Source organism: Belonocnema kinseyi, chromosome 10 (assembly GCF_010883055.1).
Source record: "Belonocnema kinseyi isolate 2016_QV_RU_SX_M_011 chromosome 10, B_treatae_v1, whole genome shotgun sequence".
NCBI lineage: Eukaryota > Metazoa > Arthropoda > Insecta > Hymenoptera > Cynipidae > Belonocnema > Belonocnema kinseyi.
The window spans coordinates 72,730,857-72,745,473 of record NC_046666.1 but is presented as its reverse complement, the minus strand read 5'-3'; the positions used below and the strand labels follow the sequence as shown (position 1 = coordinate 72,745,473).

At 32.2% G+C, this 14,617-nt stretch overlaps 1 protein-coding gene across 1 annotated transcript in view; it reads left to right on the top strand.

Annotated features, from left to right (window-relative positions):
• LOC117182304 (homeobox protein orthopedia) overlaps positions 1–14,617 on the top strand; it is a 94,548-nt gene that overhangs the window by 54,789 nt on the left and 25,142 nt on the right. The window contains exon 2 of the mRNA XM_033375446.1: positions 7,173–7,437. Coding sequence (XP_033231337.1) covers positions 7,353–7,437 — 85 coding nt within the window. The 5' untranslated portion in view covers positions 7,173–7,352. The remainder of the gene's footprint in view (positions 1–7,172; positions 7,438–14,617) is intronic.

Below are 14,617 nucleotides of genomic sequence, written 5' to 3'. Positions count from 1 at the left end.
CATGCATGCTGTTGATTGCGTATAAGTTCTTTTTTATTCTCAGAAGCTTACGGTTTACCAAACTGGTAGTTAGTTTTTCGAGCGTCAGTGATGTCCTTGTGACTTTCCTGTAAACCCTCTTATATTTTATATCGAGTCCTCGACATCGTTTTACCCAACTTTTCATTAATCTTTATCTAACGTTTTATATACTTTATAATTATGTCTACTAAATTGTCAACTATCAAGTACAGTATTAATTAAAGTACAGTTCAGTAGACACTGGTATTAATTTGTCACACTTTCATGTTTGTGAACGAGGTATTATCGAATTTCGTTTTACCCAACTAGAAATGAAACTTGATCAAAGTGTCCATATGTCCCGAGTTTACCCAACTGAGTTTGGTAAAGTTTCTCGAATTATTTTTTTCCGTGTACATAATTTCATGATGAGAAAATAAAACACAAATGACTTTTCAAAATAGAAGAATACCATTACTGTATCCAACCAACCAATTGTTCATTTATTTTTTCAACTTTTAATTGGTTGAAAGGGCAAAACTCTTCTTCTTTTAGTATTCTTTTAAAATAGATATTTAAAAAATTTAAAGAGTTTACATGATTAATAAGCTGTAATTTTGGATATTATATTGCAGATTTCTAAATCCGGACTACACAAAGTGTACTAAACTGAACAATATTTTAGCACCGATGTACTTTAAACGCCTATTGTTAAAAAAGTTTCGCGATTTATAGAATCCTTTTTCTATTATAACATTAGGTTTCCAATAAATTTTAGTCAAAGAACTTCAGTACATCTTCCCAAGAGAAAAAGTTATATATAGTTTATATATAATGGAGAAGACTTCTACTGCAGTTCATCTTCTAGTGTCATTGTACATTCCTCAATTAGTTTTTTCTTCACAAATTCTTATATATAATATTTAGACGATCCCGAATCCGCCATATTTTCTTAGTTTTGATTACTTATATGTGTTTTTTGTATTAATGAAAGTACCGTGACACACGGACGTTTTTAGGACATGAATTTGCATATCGTAGCACTCTTGAGCCGTTCGCAGAGTTTCGTCTGAACTGACATTTCGCCATACTGCCCCTTTTACAGTTGCTCCTATTCCGTCAACGACACCCTTACCATGAATAGATGCAAAAAAGTTCTAAGAAAAATTCGCACCGTGGCGATGATTGAACACCGGAAGAAGCTTGCAAGGCCTTTCATTGCAGTAAACTTGGTTTTCTTTATTTCCCTTTTCGCAGTGCTCTAGGTTTCGCAGCTAAAGCATCAGTGTATCACATGTATTTGTGCGTCACGCCTACAAATGACTGTCAATAACTAAAAAAGTATGAGTCTGAGCTCGAAATTTTTCATGAACAAAAATATTCAGAATAAAAAGTCAGCTTTCTATACACGATTACAAGTTTATACAATGAACTGCTGGCGTTGTGACAAAGTAAATACATATTTTTGCGTGACGCACAAGCAAGAATTTAAGCAATTTTAAAATTTAATAATTAAATAATTAAAAACATGAAATGTCTGGAAACTCGATCAAATGTGCATTCTGATGGCTACATTATGAATACATGATGAGTAATTAATGGTATTTGACCATGCAGTGCACTTACATGATATATAGTATACGAGTAAGTAACGTCTCCCTACACTAAAAGAAATAATTCGACGATACACGCATAATTCTGGTTATTCCAAACATCATGTATTGTTCGCTCAACTACAGCGATACAGTTTGAGCATTTTACCCATACCATAATTATTGAAGCAATATTACTGCTTCAGTCATATGTTCTAATGGATATTTCTAAACATAAGATGGCTGCGTCAGACAGAATTTGGTTGGGGTAAATCAACCATACGCATGGCTCTCAATTTCGTTGAAAATTATTTTTTAAAGATACACGGAAAAAATATAAATCGTCTGTTTTACATTGCGTTGAACTATTAAACGAAATGTGATACAAAAGTTCTATAAAATTTAAAGGCCGGGGTGGCGTAACCTCGATTGAAAGGACGGGTATAAGAAAAACGTAAAATAGTTTTATAAAATCTAAACTTGTAGCTAAAATACAGTCTATATCGAAGAAGTTTTGAAACCAATTGTTCGCCGAAAAAATTTAATCTTTTGCATTATTACTTTATACTTTAATATTTTTTCACATGTCAGAGTACACAATCATTTTGTATTACACAATCACTACACTATTTATAATCGCAAGCTATGAACATTTTGATTTGTCGCGGGTTCGAACCCTAAATGTTTCGCATTCCTAACGCCTAAAGCTTTGCGACTAACCTAGCTTCGAGTATAAAGAAAAAAATCTTAAATATACCCTACAGCTGTGCTGGACCGTCTGCAAATTTTTGCACCCCATTCTATAAAAAATGTTGAGAAGCTTATAATAATATATTTATAATATAATAATTCTGGAAATATTACAAATTATTAGTGAATATTTTCTGTAAATAAAAAAGATTTTAGAGAAATCAATATATATATTTTAAGAAATATAATCAAGATTTCAGGAGATTTAACAGACTTTAAAGAATTCAAGAACATTACTTATATTTTAAAATTACTTTAAAATCTTAAAACTCATTTAAATTCTGCTGAAATTCCTTAAAAATTCTTCAAAATTACTTAAAATCTCTTAAATTATTTTAAAATATCTTGAACTCTTTTAAATATTATTAAATTTTATATTATGAAATCAAATAAATCATAAAAATCTGTTTTATTATTTAAAGATATTTTTAAATTACATGAAGATCCTTACACTTTTTTGAATTTTTGAAAAATAATTTGAAATGCTTTATAATATTTTTAATTGAAAAAGGCGTAAAATAACAAAATAACCTAAAAATTCTGACTTATTGTATACATAATATTCAAATATTATTCTGAAGATACAAAAATGAAAGGCAAATAAATGTTAAATACATCATTTATTTAGAAATTGTTTAATACAATATTTAATAAATCTTATACTTGTACAAATTTTGGAGCTAGGTATTCAAAAGCTTCTTCACTAACCTCATTTGCTATAAAAAAAAGCCTGAAGACGTCGATTAATGCCGAGTCCACGCGCACCTCACCAGCTCATCAATCTCGCATAACATGCACGGTACAATACATCGTTTGGTATGGCTGTATCAAGCAAATAGCCGGATGTTCAATGCAACACTTAAACGCAGTGTTCTTTCAAATAGATAGTTGATAAAAGTATACGTTCAATACAGCCATGTTAGCGAGGCATACAATTCTTGTATCTACACTATAAAATTTTGATATTTTCATCATATATTTAATGCTACACTTTTCCCAATTATCATTTCAATCAAACAAACTTGCCTTGTCATATTAGGCTTGGTGATTTTCTTATACGTAAGTAATAAATCTCAAATTCGTATGGCTGAGACAGCACAATTTTCTTTCTGATTCAGTGCCATTAGCCTCAAACTATTTCTTTCAGTGTATAGACGACAAATCACTCCTGTCACATTTACTGACATTAAACATTTGAAAATTCAATATTAATTTTTTTTGTGAATATCATTTTCACATTTAGAAACTAGTATGTTTTCTCCTTATTTAGAACTATTTATTTAGCATCCAGGATTAATTTGAATTTCTCAGTCTTATGTCCGTGTTTTCATGGAAATGCCCTTGTATTTTTAATTTGTATAACAAATTTTCAACTAATAGACATAGAAAAAAAGTTGAATATTGATGCAATAGACGTGCTGTAACTTAAGAACAATTGCATTAGGCAAGTATTGAGGAAAGCGCGCGCGTAACGTAGTGGATGAGGTTGACGAGAGGTCAGGCGGCCCCGGAACGCGAATTGCACCGAATTTCGTTAAATTTGGCAGCAATTACTTTTGATATCCGACACGCGGGCGTAATTGCATTGCTCTGAGGGGGTGAGACGGAGACCGAAAAGCCACTGCGAACAGGGAAGTAAAGAGAGAGAAATAGAGGGGTAATAATTCGCTAATATCAATTTCAAATTTCAATTAGTATCATCTCGACTCTCGACGGCAGCCGTTCTCTGTTCGCCTCTTTCCGGGCCCCACCATGTCATGATCTAAAATTCAATTTGTCCCTTCGCAGCAGACCCGCAGAGGGAAAGGGAGAGAGCAAGAGATTAAATGGAAGAGGAAGAGAGAGTCTGCGGTTCTAAAGCCACTCGCGTGCGTTATATAAAAGGGCCTCCGCTCCGCGAGCACAAGGATATAAAATATACATATACATATGCATATAGTAATACATGCAGTAATTTGGTATACATAAATACATACACCTAGTATGAGACATGACAACCCCATTATAAATTGATAACTCGCCGTTTATTAAGTTCCGCGATCGATGACTGCTTAGGCAGAGAACCCCCGATACATTCGTTATTTATTCAGAGTTTACAATCCCTCTAATGGGAATCGTCGTAATCGGTCTGCTGGCCTTACTGAGTAGCTTAATCAAGTTTTGCTCTTACGAAAATCCAACCGATATTCCTCCTCGCTCTGCTTTGCTGTCATTCTTTATCTTTATGAATTATTTATTTCACTTTTTTATTATTTTTAAAGTTTACAATTTTTGTAAAGAGAATTTATTAAAAGAAAAGTGTATACGTGTAATCAGGACTGATAAAGTTTTGTCTGTTTATTGACGTTTATTAGCTCTTATGGAGAGTCATTCAAATTTGTGAAAAAAAAAATTTGAAGTGCTTATCACAAAAAAAAAACAAGTAAATTTTTGTTGCGGGTAATTGTTAAGTAGTTAAAGTTTATCTTTTCGCATCGAAAACAAAGAAAATTGTTTTTGACACGGTAACCATGCCCAATGTTATGAGTAAATCTTACGAGATGAAGCTCATCTTTGTTACAGGTCATTCCTTTGTTACGTCAGTCATTCCAATTTTTTAATTGAAGCTTTCAAACTGAACAATAGAGGGCCACTTCAAAAATTGTGATTTTAAAATGAAAAACTGAATTTTTAAAATTATTTTACATTCCAGACTTTGTACTATTTTAAGCCAAAAGATTCAAGTAGAATATGCTTAATTCTAGAGTCTTTGAATTCGCATAGTATTAAAAAAAACACTCAACATATTTCGATTTAAACTATTAACCTTAAAAAGTTTGACTTTAAAACTTAGACCGTTTTCAAATAATGAGAGTCAATTTACATCAGAAAATACTATTTTCAGGTTTCTAAACAGGTGAAGGTTTTTTCTATACAGATACAGAGTACCATCATCTTAGGAGAATTACAGAATACTCAACTTTGAATGGCTGGTACTCCCTGAAAAATATTGACACTACAAATACCAGTTTCAGAAGCCAAAAATATGAAATTTGCTTCAAAAATTATCTCCGTACGTCCTTGAGTTTCTGAGATAATAGCTCATGACTCTTTTGTTATTAACATAATGACAAAATACTATTTCTAACTCTAAATTACACCATTCTGCGTAAAAAGGATAAAATATATTCATATATTTTTTGCAGATTTTTTAAAATTTATTTCCAGGGACTAACAGTTACTCAAATTTGAGTATTCTGAAATGATCGTAAAATGATGGTACCTTTTCACCATATACTTGCCAGGAAGTAATCGATAAACAAATGAAGTTTCAAAACTCTGTGTCAGTATAGGCAAAAACCTTCATCTCCAACTTCTACTTTGTTCCATATTTTTAGAATTTTTTTCTGCTGAGATTTTCACTATAATCTGTACAAAAATCGAGGAAGGTAGATTGTTTGACAGATAGTAAGCATTCAAAACTGAATATTTTTTTTATATCAAAATTTAAATTCAAACAGTTGAAAAATCATAGCCAAATTGAAAATGAAGCTTCCAATTGCTTAATTATATTCAGACCTTTAATTTGAAAATATAAATTTTGTCACCATCTTCATTTGAAATTGACCAATTTTGTACAATTGAAGATGAAATTATTCTCTTTGGAATTTTTTCAATAAAAAAAGTCGACTAAGAAAGCATCCACAAAAAAATTTAATTTAAATCAAGAATATATCGGTACGAATGTGGATAAAATATTTTCACGATACAATAAAATTAGTATTGTTTCAAGAGAATGATGGTACTTAAATAAAGAAAATAAAGTTTTTTGAATCTAGTACATTTTCGAGAGGAAAAAATATTTTCCTATCTGTAGAATAAACGATATTTTCTTGATTCAATATTAATTCTTTTTCCGTGTCGGATTCGAAATAACTTTAGTACTATCTATTCATATTGTTTAAATATAAAAGTTTTCTGTTTGACCTTATAACTTTAAATACCTTCATTTTGAATATATCAAACATAAAATTTTGCGACTTTTTAATTTGAAGAGTTTGAATTAAAAAAAGGCACAGTAGGCTTTAATTCGGAAAATTTTTAATTTGCAGATTTATAAATGCTTGATTCCAAAATTGTTCTATTTTGACGTGTTTCAATTGGTAATTCCAGACACAATACTGAACGTTTTTGACGATTTAAATTGTAAGTCGTTATTCGAAAAGGGATTAAAATTCTTTAAAATGTAGAAACTGTGAGTCACTATGAAAGGAAGGGAAAAAAATACATTTAAATATTAAAAATTAAATCAAAGGAAAGCAAATAGTAAAATGAATAAATTGGTTTTAGAATTCATTCTAAACCCATAAGAGAGGCCAAGAGGAGATAAAAATTCTGCATGATGTAAATAGAATTAAAATAAATCATCATAATTAATATGAATAACATTTTTCTATGTTTTTATAAATTATAAATGAATAATTACGTATGAGAAAAAAACGAAAAAGTCAGCGATCAAATGAAAAATATATAATAATTTATGTAGTGAACTGATAAAGTAGTATGGTTAAAAATATAAAAAATCCACAATCGAAAATTGACAATTATAAGAATCAACAAGAGCAGCTCTAGCATAAAATTGTAGGAGGAGAGGATATTTTTCCTGTTTAGTAACCTTCCACTATAGATCTTATGTATAGCTTCAATTATTGTATAAATGATTAATTTCTTTGAATTACTTGTACGTGTAATAAGACAATATTATTGTTAAAATAATTTGATAATTATTTAAAGTTCACCAAAATAGGTATTACTTAAAAGTTGTAAATTTATAATGACTCTATTTTTCAGATTGGATCTGTTCACGCACATCAGCCCCACAACCATCATCATCACCAGCTGCAGCCGCAACAGCAACGGACAACTCAGCCACAGTCACAGGTGTCGGGGGCCGGAGGAGCAGCAGCGGCAGCCGGAGGCGGCAGTGGAGGGCCGGGGGCTGGTGTGGGGGTGGCGGCCAGGGCCGGCGGCATGTTCTGCTATCACTGCCCCCCAGGCATCCCGGCCCCCAGACTTCCACCCTCTCTCGATTACCCCTTCGCCCCAACACACCCCTGTAAGTACTACTTTCATACACTTTTACTCTTTCAGTCACACACGCCTTTTCAACCCTCACCCCCGCCCCGAAAAAACCCCAAACGTCGAATTTATATTGACTTTACATTTTTCAATTGATACTCTCTCATAGATTAAAGAAGGGTCTTAAATTCTCTATCTAATCCATTTTTCTCCTTTCATCCTATTTCACGAGGGGTACATATGTAACTTTGACTCTGGATAATAATTTGCATTGCTTCAAGTTTATTAAGTCATTCAAATCGTAACTACGTTAAATAAGAGGTTGATGAATTCGCATATGGAGTAATCAGTTTTCGATTGAGAAATGTTAAATGCAAGGTATACACTTAAAATTAAATTAGTTTAGGCTGTAGCGTGAAAAGGTGAGGCCATTTTTTGAGTGGCGTGTTAAAAATACAATAATTTTAAATTGAAGTGTTCAACATACAAATATTTCAGATTTTATTAATGTTGAACTGAAATCTTTTAAGCAATGAACAATTTCAAAATTTAAACAATTAGAAAATCAAAATATAGAAGCTGAATATTTTTAAAGTGGTACTGTTTAAAATATAGAAGTATTCGTATTTGAAGAATTTTATAGATTTATCTGGTAAGATATCTCTCGAACGAGAAAAATAGAGTCAGGCGCTGCATACATTTGATGATCGAACAAGAAACCTGAAACAATTGCATGGGTCGAAGAGGACATATTGAGTTTGAAAGTGGTCGAAATTGAAGTTCTGACAATTTCTAGTATTTAAGTATTAAAATTTTTACATTGAAAGCATGAGAAAATAAGCAATTTCAAGTACGAAACATAATTAAACAATTTTTTAACTCAGACAAAGTTTGATGTATCAAAGTTTACGTTTTAATTTTAAAAAAGAGTAAAAGAATTAGTAATTTTAAATTTTATGCATTTAAAGTTAATCAGTTTTGTGATCTAAGTGATGATCAATTTGGACAACTTCAGACTAAAACAATATCAATTCTATTGTTCTATTTCAAATTATTAAGAATTACAAATTGAATAATTTTAATTTGAAGCAATGCTAACTGTTAACTTATTGGCAAGCGTTCAACGATGAATGCAACAATTTTAACATACTGAATCTCAAGATGTGAAATTTTAGTTCACAGTTGAATCTAATCGTTGCACTGAAAAAACAATGGACATGTACGTGGGGACATGTAAATGTAGTTGTTATTTTCAATTTAGTCGTTATGCAGTTGTCAACTATTTTACTATTGTGCAACGCTTTGATCACAAATTCTTCGTTTGAAATGAAAAAATGGTAAAGTATAAAATTAGAACACAATCTTTGAATTTGTCGTTAATGATAAATAAGATAGATTTAAGAGACGAGCTAAACAATTTAAAACCAAATAACCGATTTTTTCTGCAAAACCAATGAGAATCCCATAATTAGACTGCTCCATGAGATATGGAATCAAGATTAGGTCAGTACCTGGCTTTCCAAGTCTCAATGCATTTTCGTGGGGCAAAGTTTCTCAGCCACTTGGATACGAAGTACCAGTAAATGTCCGGCGGGGGCACTGCAGTTATTCTCAACTTAAGTAAATTTGCCGTCAACGATAACACACACACACCCAAATGCATTATAAATTAAAGGGCGTTGTTCCTATATGAAGAGAAATAAGATTCTACGTATATTAAATAAATAGACTGTAAAGAATAGTCAAGATATTTCTTGCGATTTTTTGCAGGTGTCATTGGATTCCGTACAAATGTCACAGTTTGTGAGATCCACAATTTCTCGAATATGTTTTTCTAATCTAATAAACTCTTTTTTGCCTTTGGTGTTATTTTCATAATCTTGCTACCCGATAGTCCCAGATAGTCTTTTAACTTAGGAAAATCATTATTTTTAGTTTATTATAAATAATAACCTAAAAATACATACCGGAAAATTCCAATAAACTCCACGAAATACACATACGTTCGGCGCTTATCACTGACAATAGTCACGTTTGTATTAAAACCAGCTGGCACCCACGGCGGACATTTTACTGGCCTGGTCATAGTCTGGGATCCAAGAGCACTTTAGTGTCCATCTTAGGTCCTGATGATTTGACGATTGAATCTTGTGCAGAATTTTCTTCTGATTCCGAATATATCGGGTGCACATAGGAAATTCCCGGTCGTTTTGTTGTTATTTGACGTTTTCTGTGTTTAAATAAAAAATTTCACATCGTTAAAAGTTGTTACATTTTTGAAAATATGTTTTCATAATAATTTGAACAAGTGTGATATGCACAAACTTGATTCATTCTGTATGTAGATTTATTGATAGTTTTCGAGAAAAACTAGTTTTGATGAAAAACCATTTCTACAGTATATTTTTCATCATTTCACTTTTTTTGTAATCATATAGTACTCGCTGAGAGGAATCCAATTTCTTTTGAAATTCTTTCAGTTAGACTATTAGTTTCATTCTTACAAAATAAGAAATAATTACAAACTTTTCACGTATGTGTGTACGATTGTTAGTAACAACAACAGCGGTGGACTTGAAAGCTGCCGTTTTGAAATCTCGATTGAACCTACACACCCAGGTGCACACTCGTTTGAAATTGACTTCATCTCAGCCAGTACTCTATAATTAAAAAAAAATTTGAAATGATAAAAAATATACAATTGGAATAGTTTTTTATTAAAACGCTATTTTATTATTTTTCTCAAAAACTATCAATTAAATCAACATACACCATTGATCAAATTTGTGCATATGACACTTCTTTAAATGATTATGAAAAATGATTTTCAAAATTTTAATAATTTTCAGAGATGTGACAGTTTTTACTCAAACTCAAAAAATGTCAAATAACAACAAAACGACCGGGAATTTTCTATGTGCACCCGATATATTCGGAATCAGAACATTCTGCACAAGAATCAATCATCAAATCATCAGAACCTAAAATGGAAAGAAACTCTCCTCTTCGGATCCCAGACTATCAGTAAGCATGTAAAGAATCAGGGTCCAGTTATTCTGTATATGAAATTAAGTCTATTTTTAGAGGTTTTGACTTTTTGACGTTTGATGATAAAATAAACAAAAGCAGACCATCCTCCAGCATATATCAAAATTAATTGACATTCTATCTAATATTTAGTACTGTTTAGCGTTATGAAAATTTGGAATACATAATGCAAAACAGTATGCTCGTGTATTTTTATACAAAAAATCAAGCTATCGAACAATAGGCTTGATTGAATATAGAGAACTACTGAAACCTGATTATTTAACACTCTCAAAGTTTAATAAATAGTTTTGAAATGCAAGCTCTTTTCTGAAATATTTATAATTTTTCAAATAATGGATAATTTGTAAAAATTTGGGTTTTCATTTCATGAAAAAAATTATGCCTCAATGTTATTAGAGCAATTTTAATGAAAAAGGACAGTAACTATCAACTCATTATAATCAAAAATATTATACTGCGGTGTAAAATTAGGTATGTATGTACTATAAGATTTCTATTTAGTATTGAATTTAAATTCAATTTTTTACCCAATAGTCCTTACTTGGTGGCGCTGTCGTAGCTACACAATAGACGCATTGTAGAGGAGCGATGATGTCAGATTGTGCGAAACAAAGATAGATAGCAGGGAGAAAGAGTGAGACCGAGAGAGGGGATGGGGAGGAGGCAGTAGATTGATTGTGCTGGCACTTGCTCTGGCGGAACACATCGATGAAGTTACATTACCGGCTAGACCGAGTTACGCAAAGTGGACGCTACAAACTGGACGGCAGCTAAACTTAGTTTGCACTTGGAACTAACTTCCGGTTAAACCGCGATCCGATGTCAGTCGGAACTTCGCCGGTAGTTTGCCTATTCACTGATCGTTTCCAAGTCCTCCCAACACTTTGACGTGACCTCTCTCTATGTGAGGTATATGTAATGTACTCTACCCCTAACCAATTTCAATTGTGTCAAGTTTCCAAATTTAATTTGAACTTAAACTCCATTTGCGAGTTTTCTCAAGTAAATCAAAACTCTATCTAATCTAAATTCTTTTATTATTATAACACACATATTAGACAATATTTTGCATGATAGAGAATATTCTTTATTTTAATAATAGGTGCGCACTGAGTATTATTATGGAATTTTTCGTAACGTTAGCCCCGAACGTGCTGAAAAAGGAGTTAATCTTACGGAAAGTTTCGCAACGTTAGACAGTTCGTCATTGATGATGAAGAACTGTAGGAAATATTCCTCACTAACTTTATCCGCTAAAAGATTTCTTTAAAAAGGTGATTATAATTTTTGGAGGGTTTTTTTCGAAGAGCACATGCATAATGAATCAAAATTTATAATTAATTATTTACATTTATATTTATTTATTTATAAATTAATTTACATTAGCTAGAGTAAACAAAAGTCGAAAAATAAATCTACGTTATAGCAACGACAAAAAGATGAAATAAATACGAAAGCAACCCAGTTCACAGCAATAGCAAGACTTTCTAAGCATTCCCTCAAATGCTCTTATTTACAAAAAAATACACAATGAAAACTCTACAGGGGCATGCATAAATTACGTACAGTATTTTGAGTGATGCGGCGGTGGTCAACAAGTTTTCGCTGCTACCTTACATTAAAGAAAAGCTTAATTTGGTAGACAATTAAAATATTTGGGTACAGTTCCGAATAGTACATACCTCCGATTGATTTGAAACTGCGTGTACTCATGTATTTTGACTCGCTGATTACGAAAATTATAGTGAAAATATGCGAACATTTGATTTTCATGGTGAAAACCATGAAAACCCCATGAAAATCATGGTTTTTTGTGTTTATCTTAGTAAATAATAGAAATTTACGAAAAAGCTTCAAATAAAAGTTGTAGTTCGTTTAAAAACAGGTATTTAATGTGAAATAGATTTTCACTCTGCGAGTAATAGTCGAATCCTTACCCTTTTCCTACATCTCATGGGGGAAGGCACCCCTGAAACTGGTTACAGAAATAATGTTGATCAAACCTTTACCCCTTTCCAACGTCTCGTGGGGGCGGGAGGCACCTCTGTGACTGGTTACAGAAGTAATGTTGGTAGCCCTGTTAACTTGCTACATATTGTACTGTATTTTTGGGATAAATGTTGCGCGTATTAAATTTTCTTAGTTGAAAAACTATATTGTCGAAAACGTGTTGTTTCGTCTTATATAATTTTTGGATAACCCCTAAATAAATTCACGGAAACAATTAGTCAGAAAAAGTCACTTAAAATAAGGATGGGGGGGGGGGGACGTACGGACTATTTCCGCTAGTATAAATATTTTTTTAATGCATCATTCTGCAGCAAGTATTGAAATATGATCAAATATTATATACAATAATAAATTATGCATAACATTCCATACTATTTGGTTACGAGATGCAGAATGGCCCGCTTTTGTTTACTTTATAACCGGAATTAATATTGTAAACATTTCTCAAAATGTAGAGGAAATTGGGGTATATGGTGCCGGTGCAGGGCACGGAGACTAAAATAATATGAACATTAAAAAACACGAGCGTTACTTTTAAGTGTCACCATGCCCCACATCGGCACCATGCCCCACTTTCCCCTACTTGATTCCATATACAGAGAAACTTTAACCTGATTTTTTATACTGAATTATCCGAAATGGGTTCCAGATTGCAGAAGCAGTCGAACTTGACGTGACAAGATGGAAAGGTACTATCTCGGCAGAACCAAATAGAAAAGTTTCACTGATTGCTTTTTATTTTATTAAGCTAGCCAAACTCCCTTTACAAGAGGATATACCACATCATATCACATATCAGAAATAGTATTGTAGACGCTGTTAGGGGAGTTTATTTGCCACGCACCATATATACAAAAGGGGAGATGTAATTTAAAAATTTAAACTATGAAATCAAAATTAGCTCTTCTCTCTTCTGATGCAAGAGAAACGTAGTGGTACATTGTGCATTGTAGGTGCTGGATGATTGAATGTGGGGAAGAGGGAGGGGCCCTCAGGGACGTCCGGGCACCCTTCCAGCTCCTGGTTCCCCGCATGTAGTCGTTCCCCCTGCTGGGATAAACAGATTAGGTAACTACGTGATAAGTCGGTAAGTGGGTTCACTCGGCCCACGGTCCAGAGACCTCCTCAACCCCTCTTGGACCACCGACATTCGCCATTCGCTCTAACATCTAACTACCTCGTTAGTGTCATTAGTAACGGTCGGGGTGTCATTAGATTTTGCTCTACGTGTAGTTTTTCCACCCAGCTCTCCTTGTCCCACCGCATGGCTTGTTCTACTCTCATAAATATAACGATATCAAAAGTTACTCCTTTTAGTTCTCATTCCTTAATTCAAATATATATAGGTTGTCCTAATCCAATATTATCGAAATTGTACCTTCTCAGATGTTGATTCGCTTTTTAGATTTCTTTTTCATTCGAATTAATGCAGATGACAAGTAAACGAAAGCAATCTCGATGAAGAAATAAAGGATTATTAATTAATCACATTTATGAATCAATAAAACAAAGATGTTATGTAGTTGAATTAGGAATATTTATAATATGAATATGACGCTTAAAGAAAGGATTACTTTCGACTGAGGTTTGAAATTTATAATTAATTTAACAGTTTACCTTTCAATTAAATACATAATGGCCTACAACCAGAAAAACATTTGTTTTTAATTAATGAAACCATTTGTTTGAAATAATTTTTTTCATGTTACGAAAATTAACTTCAAAGGGAAGAAAATCAGTGTAATTTAAGGAATAGTGCTTGGAACCAAAACCCATTTCTTTGCACGAAACAAATTTTTTTTAATGAAAAATCTTCTTATATCAAAGAAACTTCTCCTAGCTTGAAAAGGGTGAGCAAATTAATATTTTTCTCAGTTAGATTAAAACTGATTACATTTTTTCGTATTTCTTACTAAACTAAAATGTGTACGTGAAGTTACCATTTTTTATGACTCCTGAAACTTATGACGTCACACAGCTAATTTAAATAAGTACATGAGAATCATTGAATCGAGATTACAGTTAGCTGTTTTGAAAAAATTTACTTTAATTAAAAATATTTTACTTTTACTGATTTAATTTCACAGTATTTTTCTGTTTGAACTACAATCTTTTTCGTGTAGCGAATATTAATAAAGCTAATATTTACTGAAATT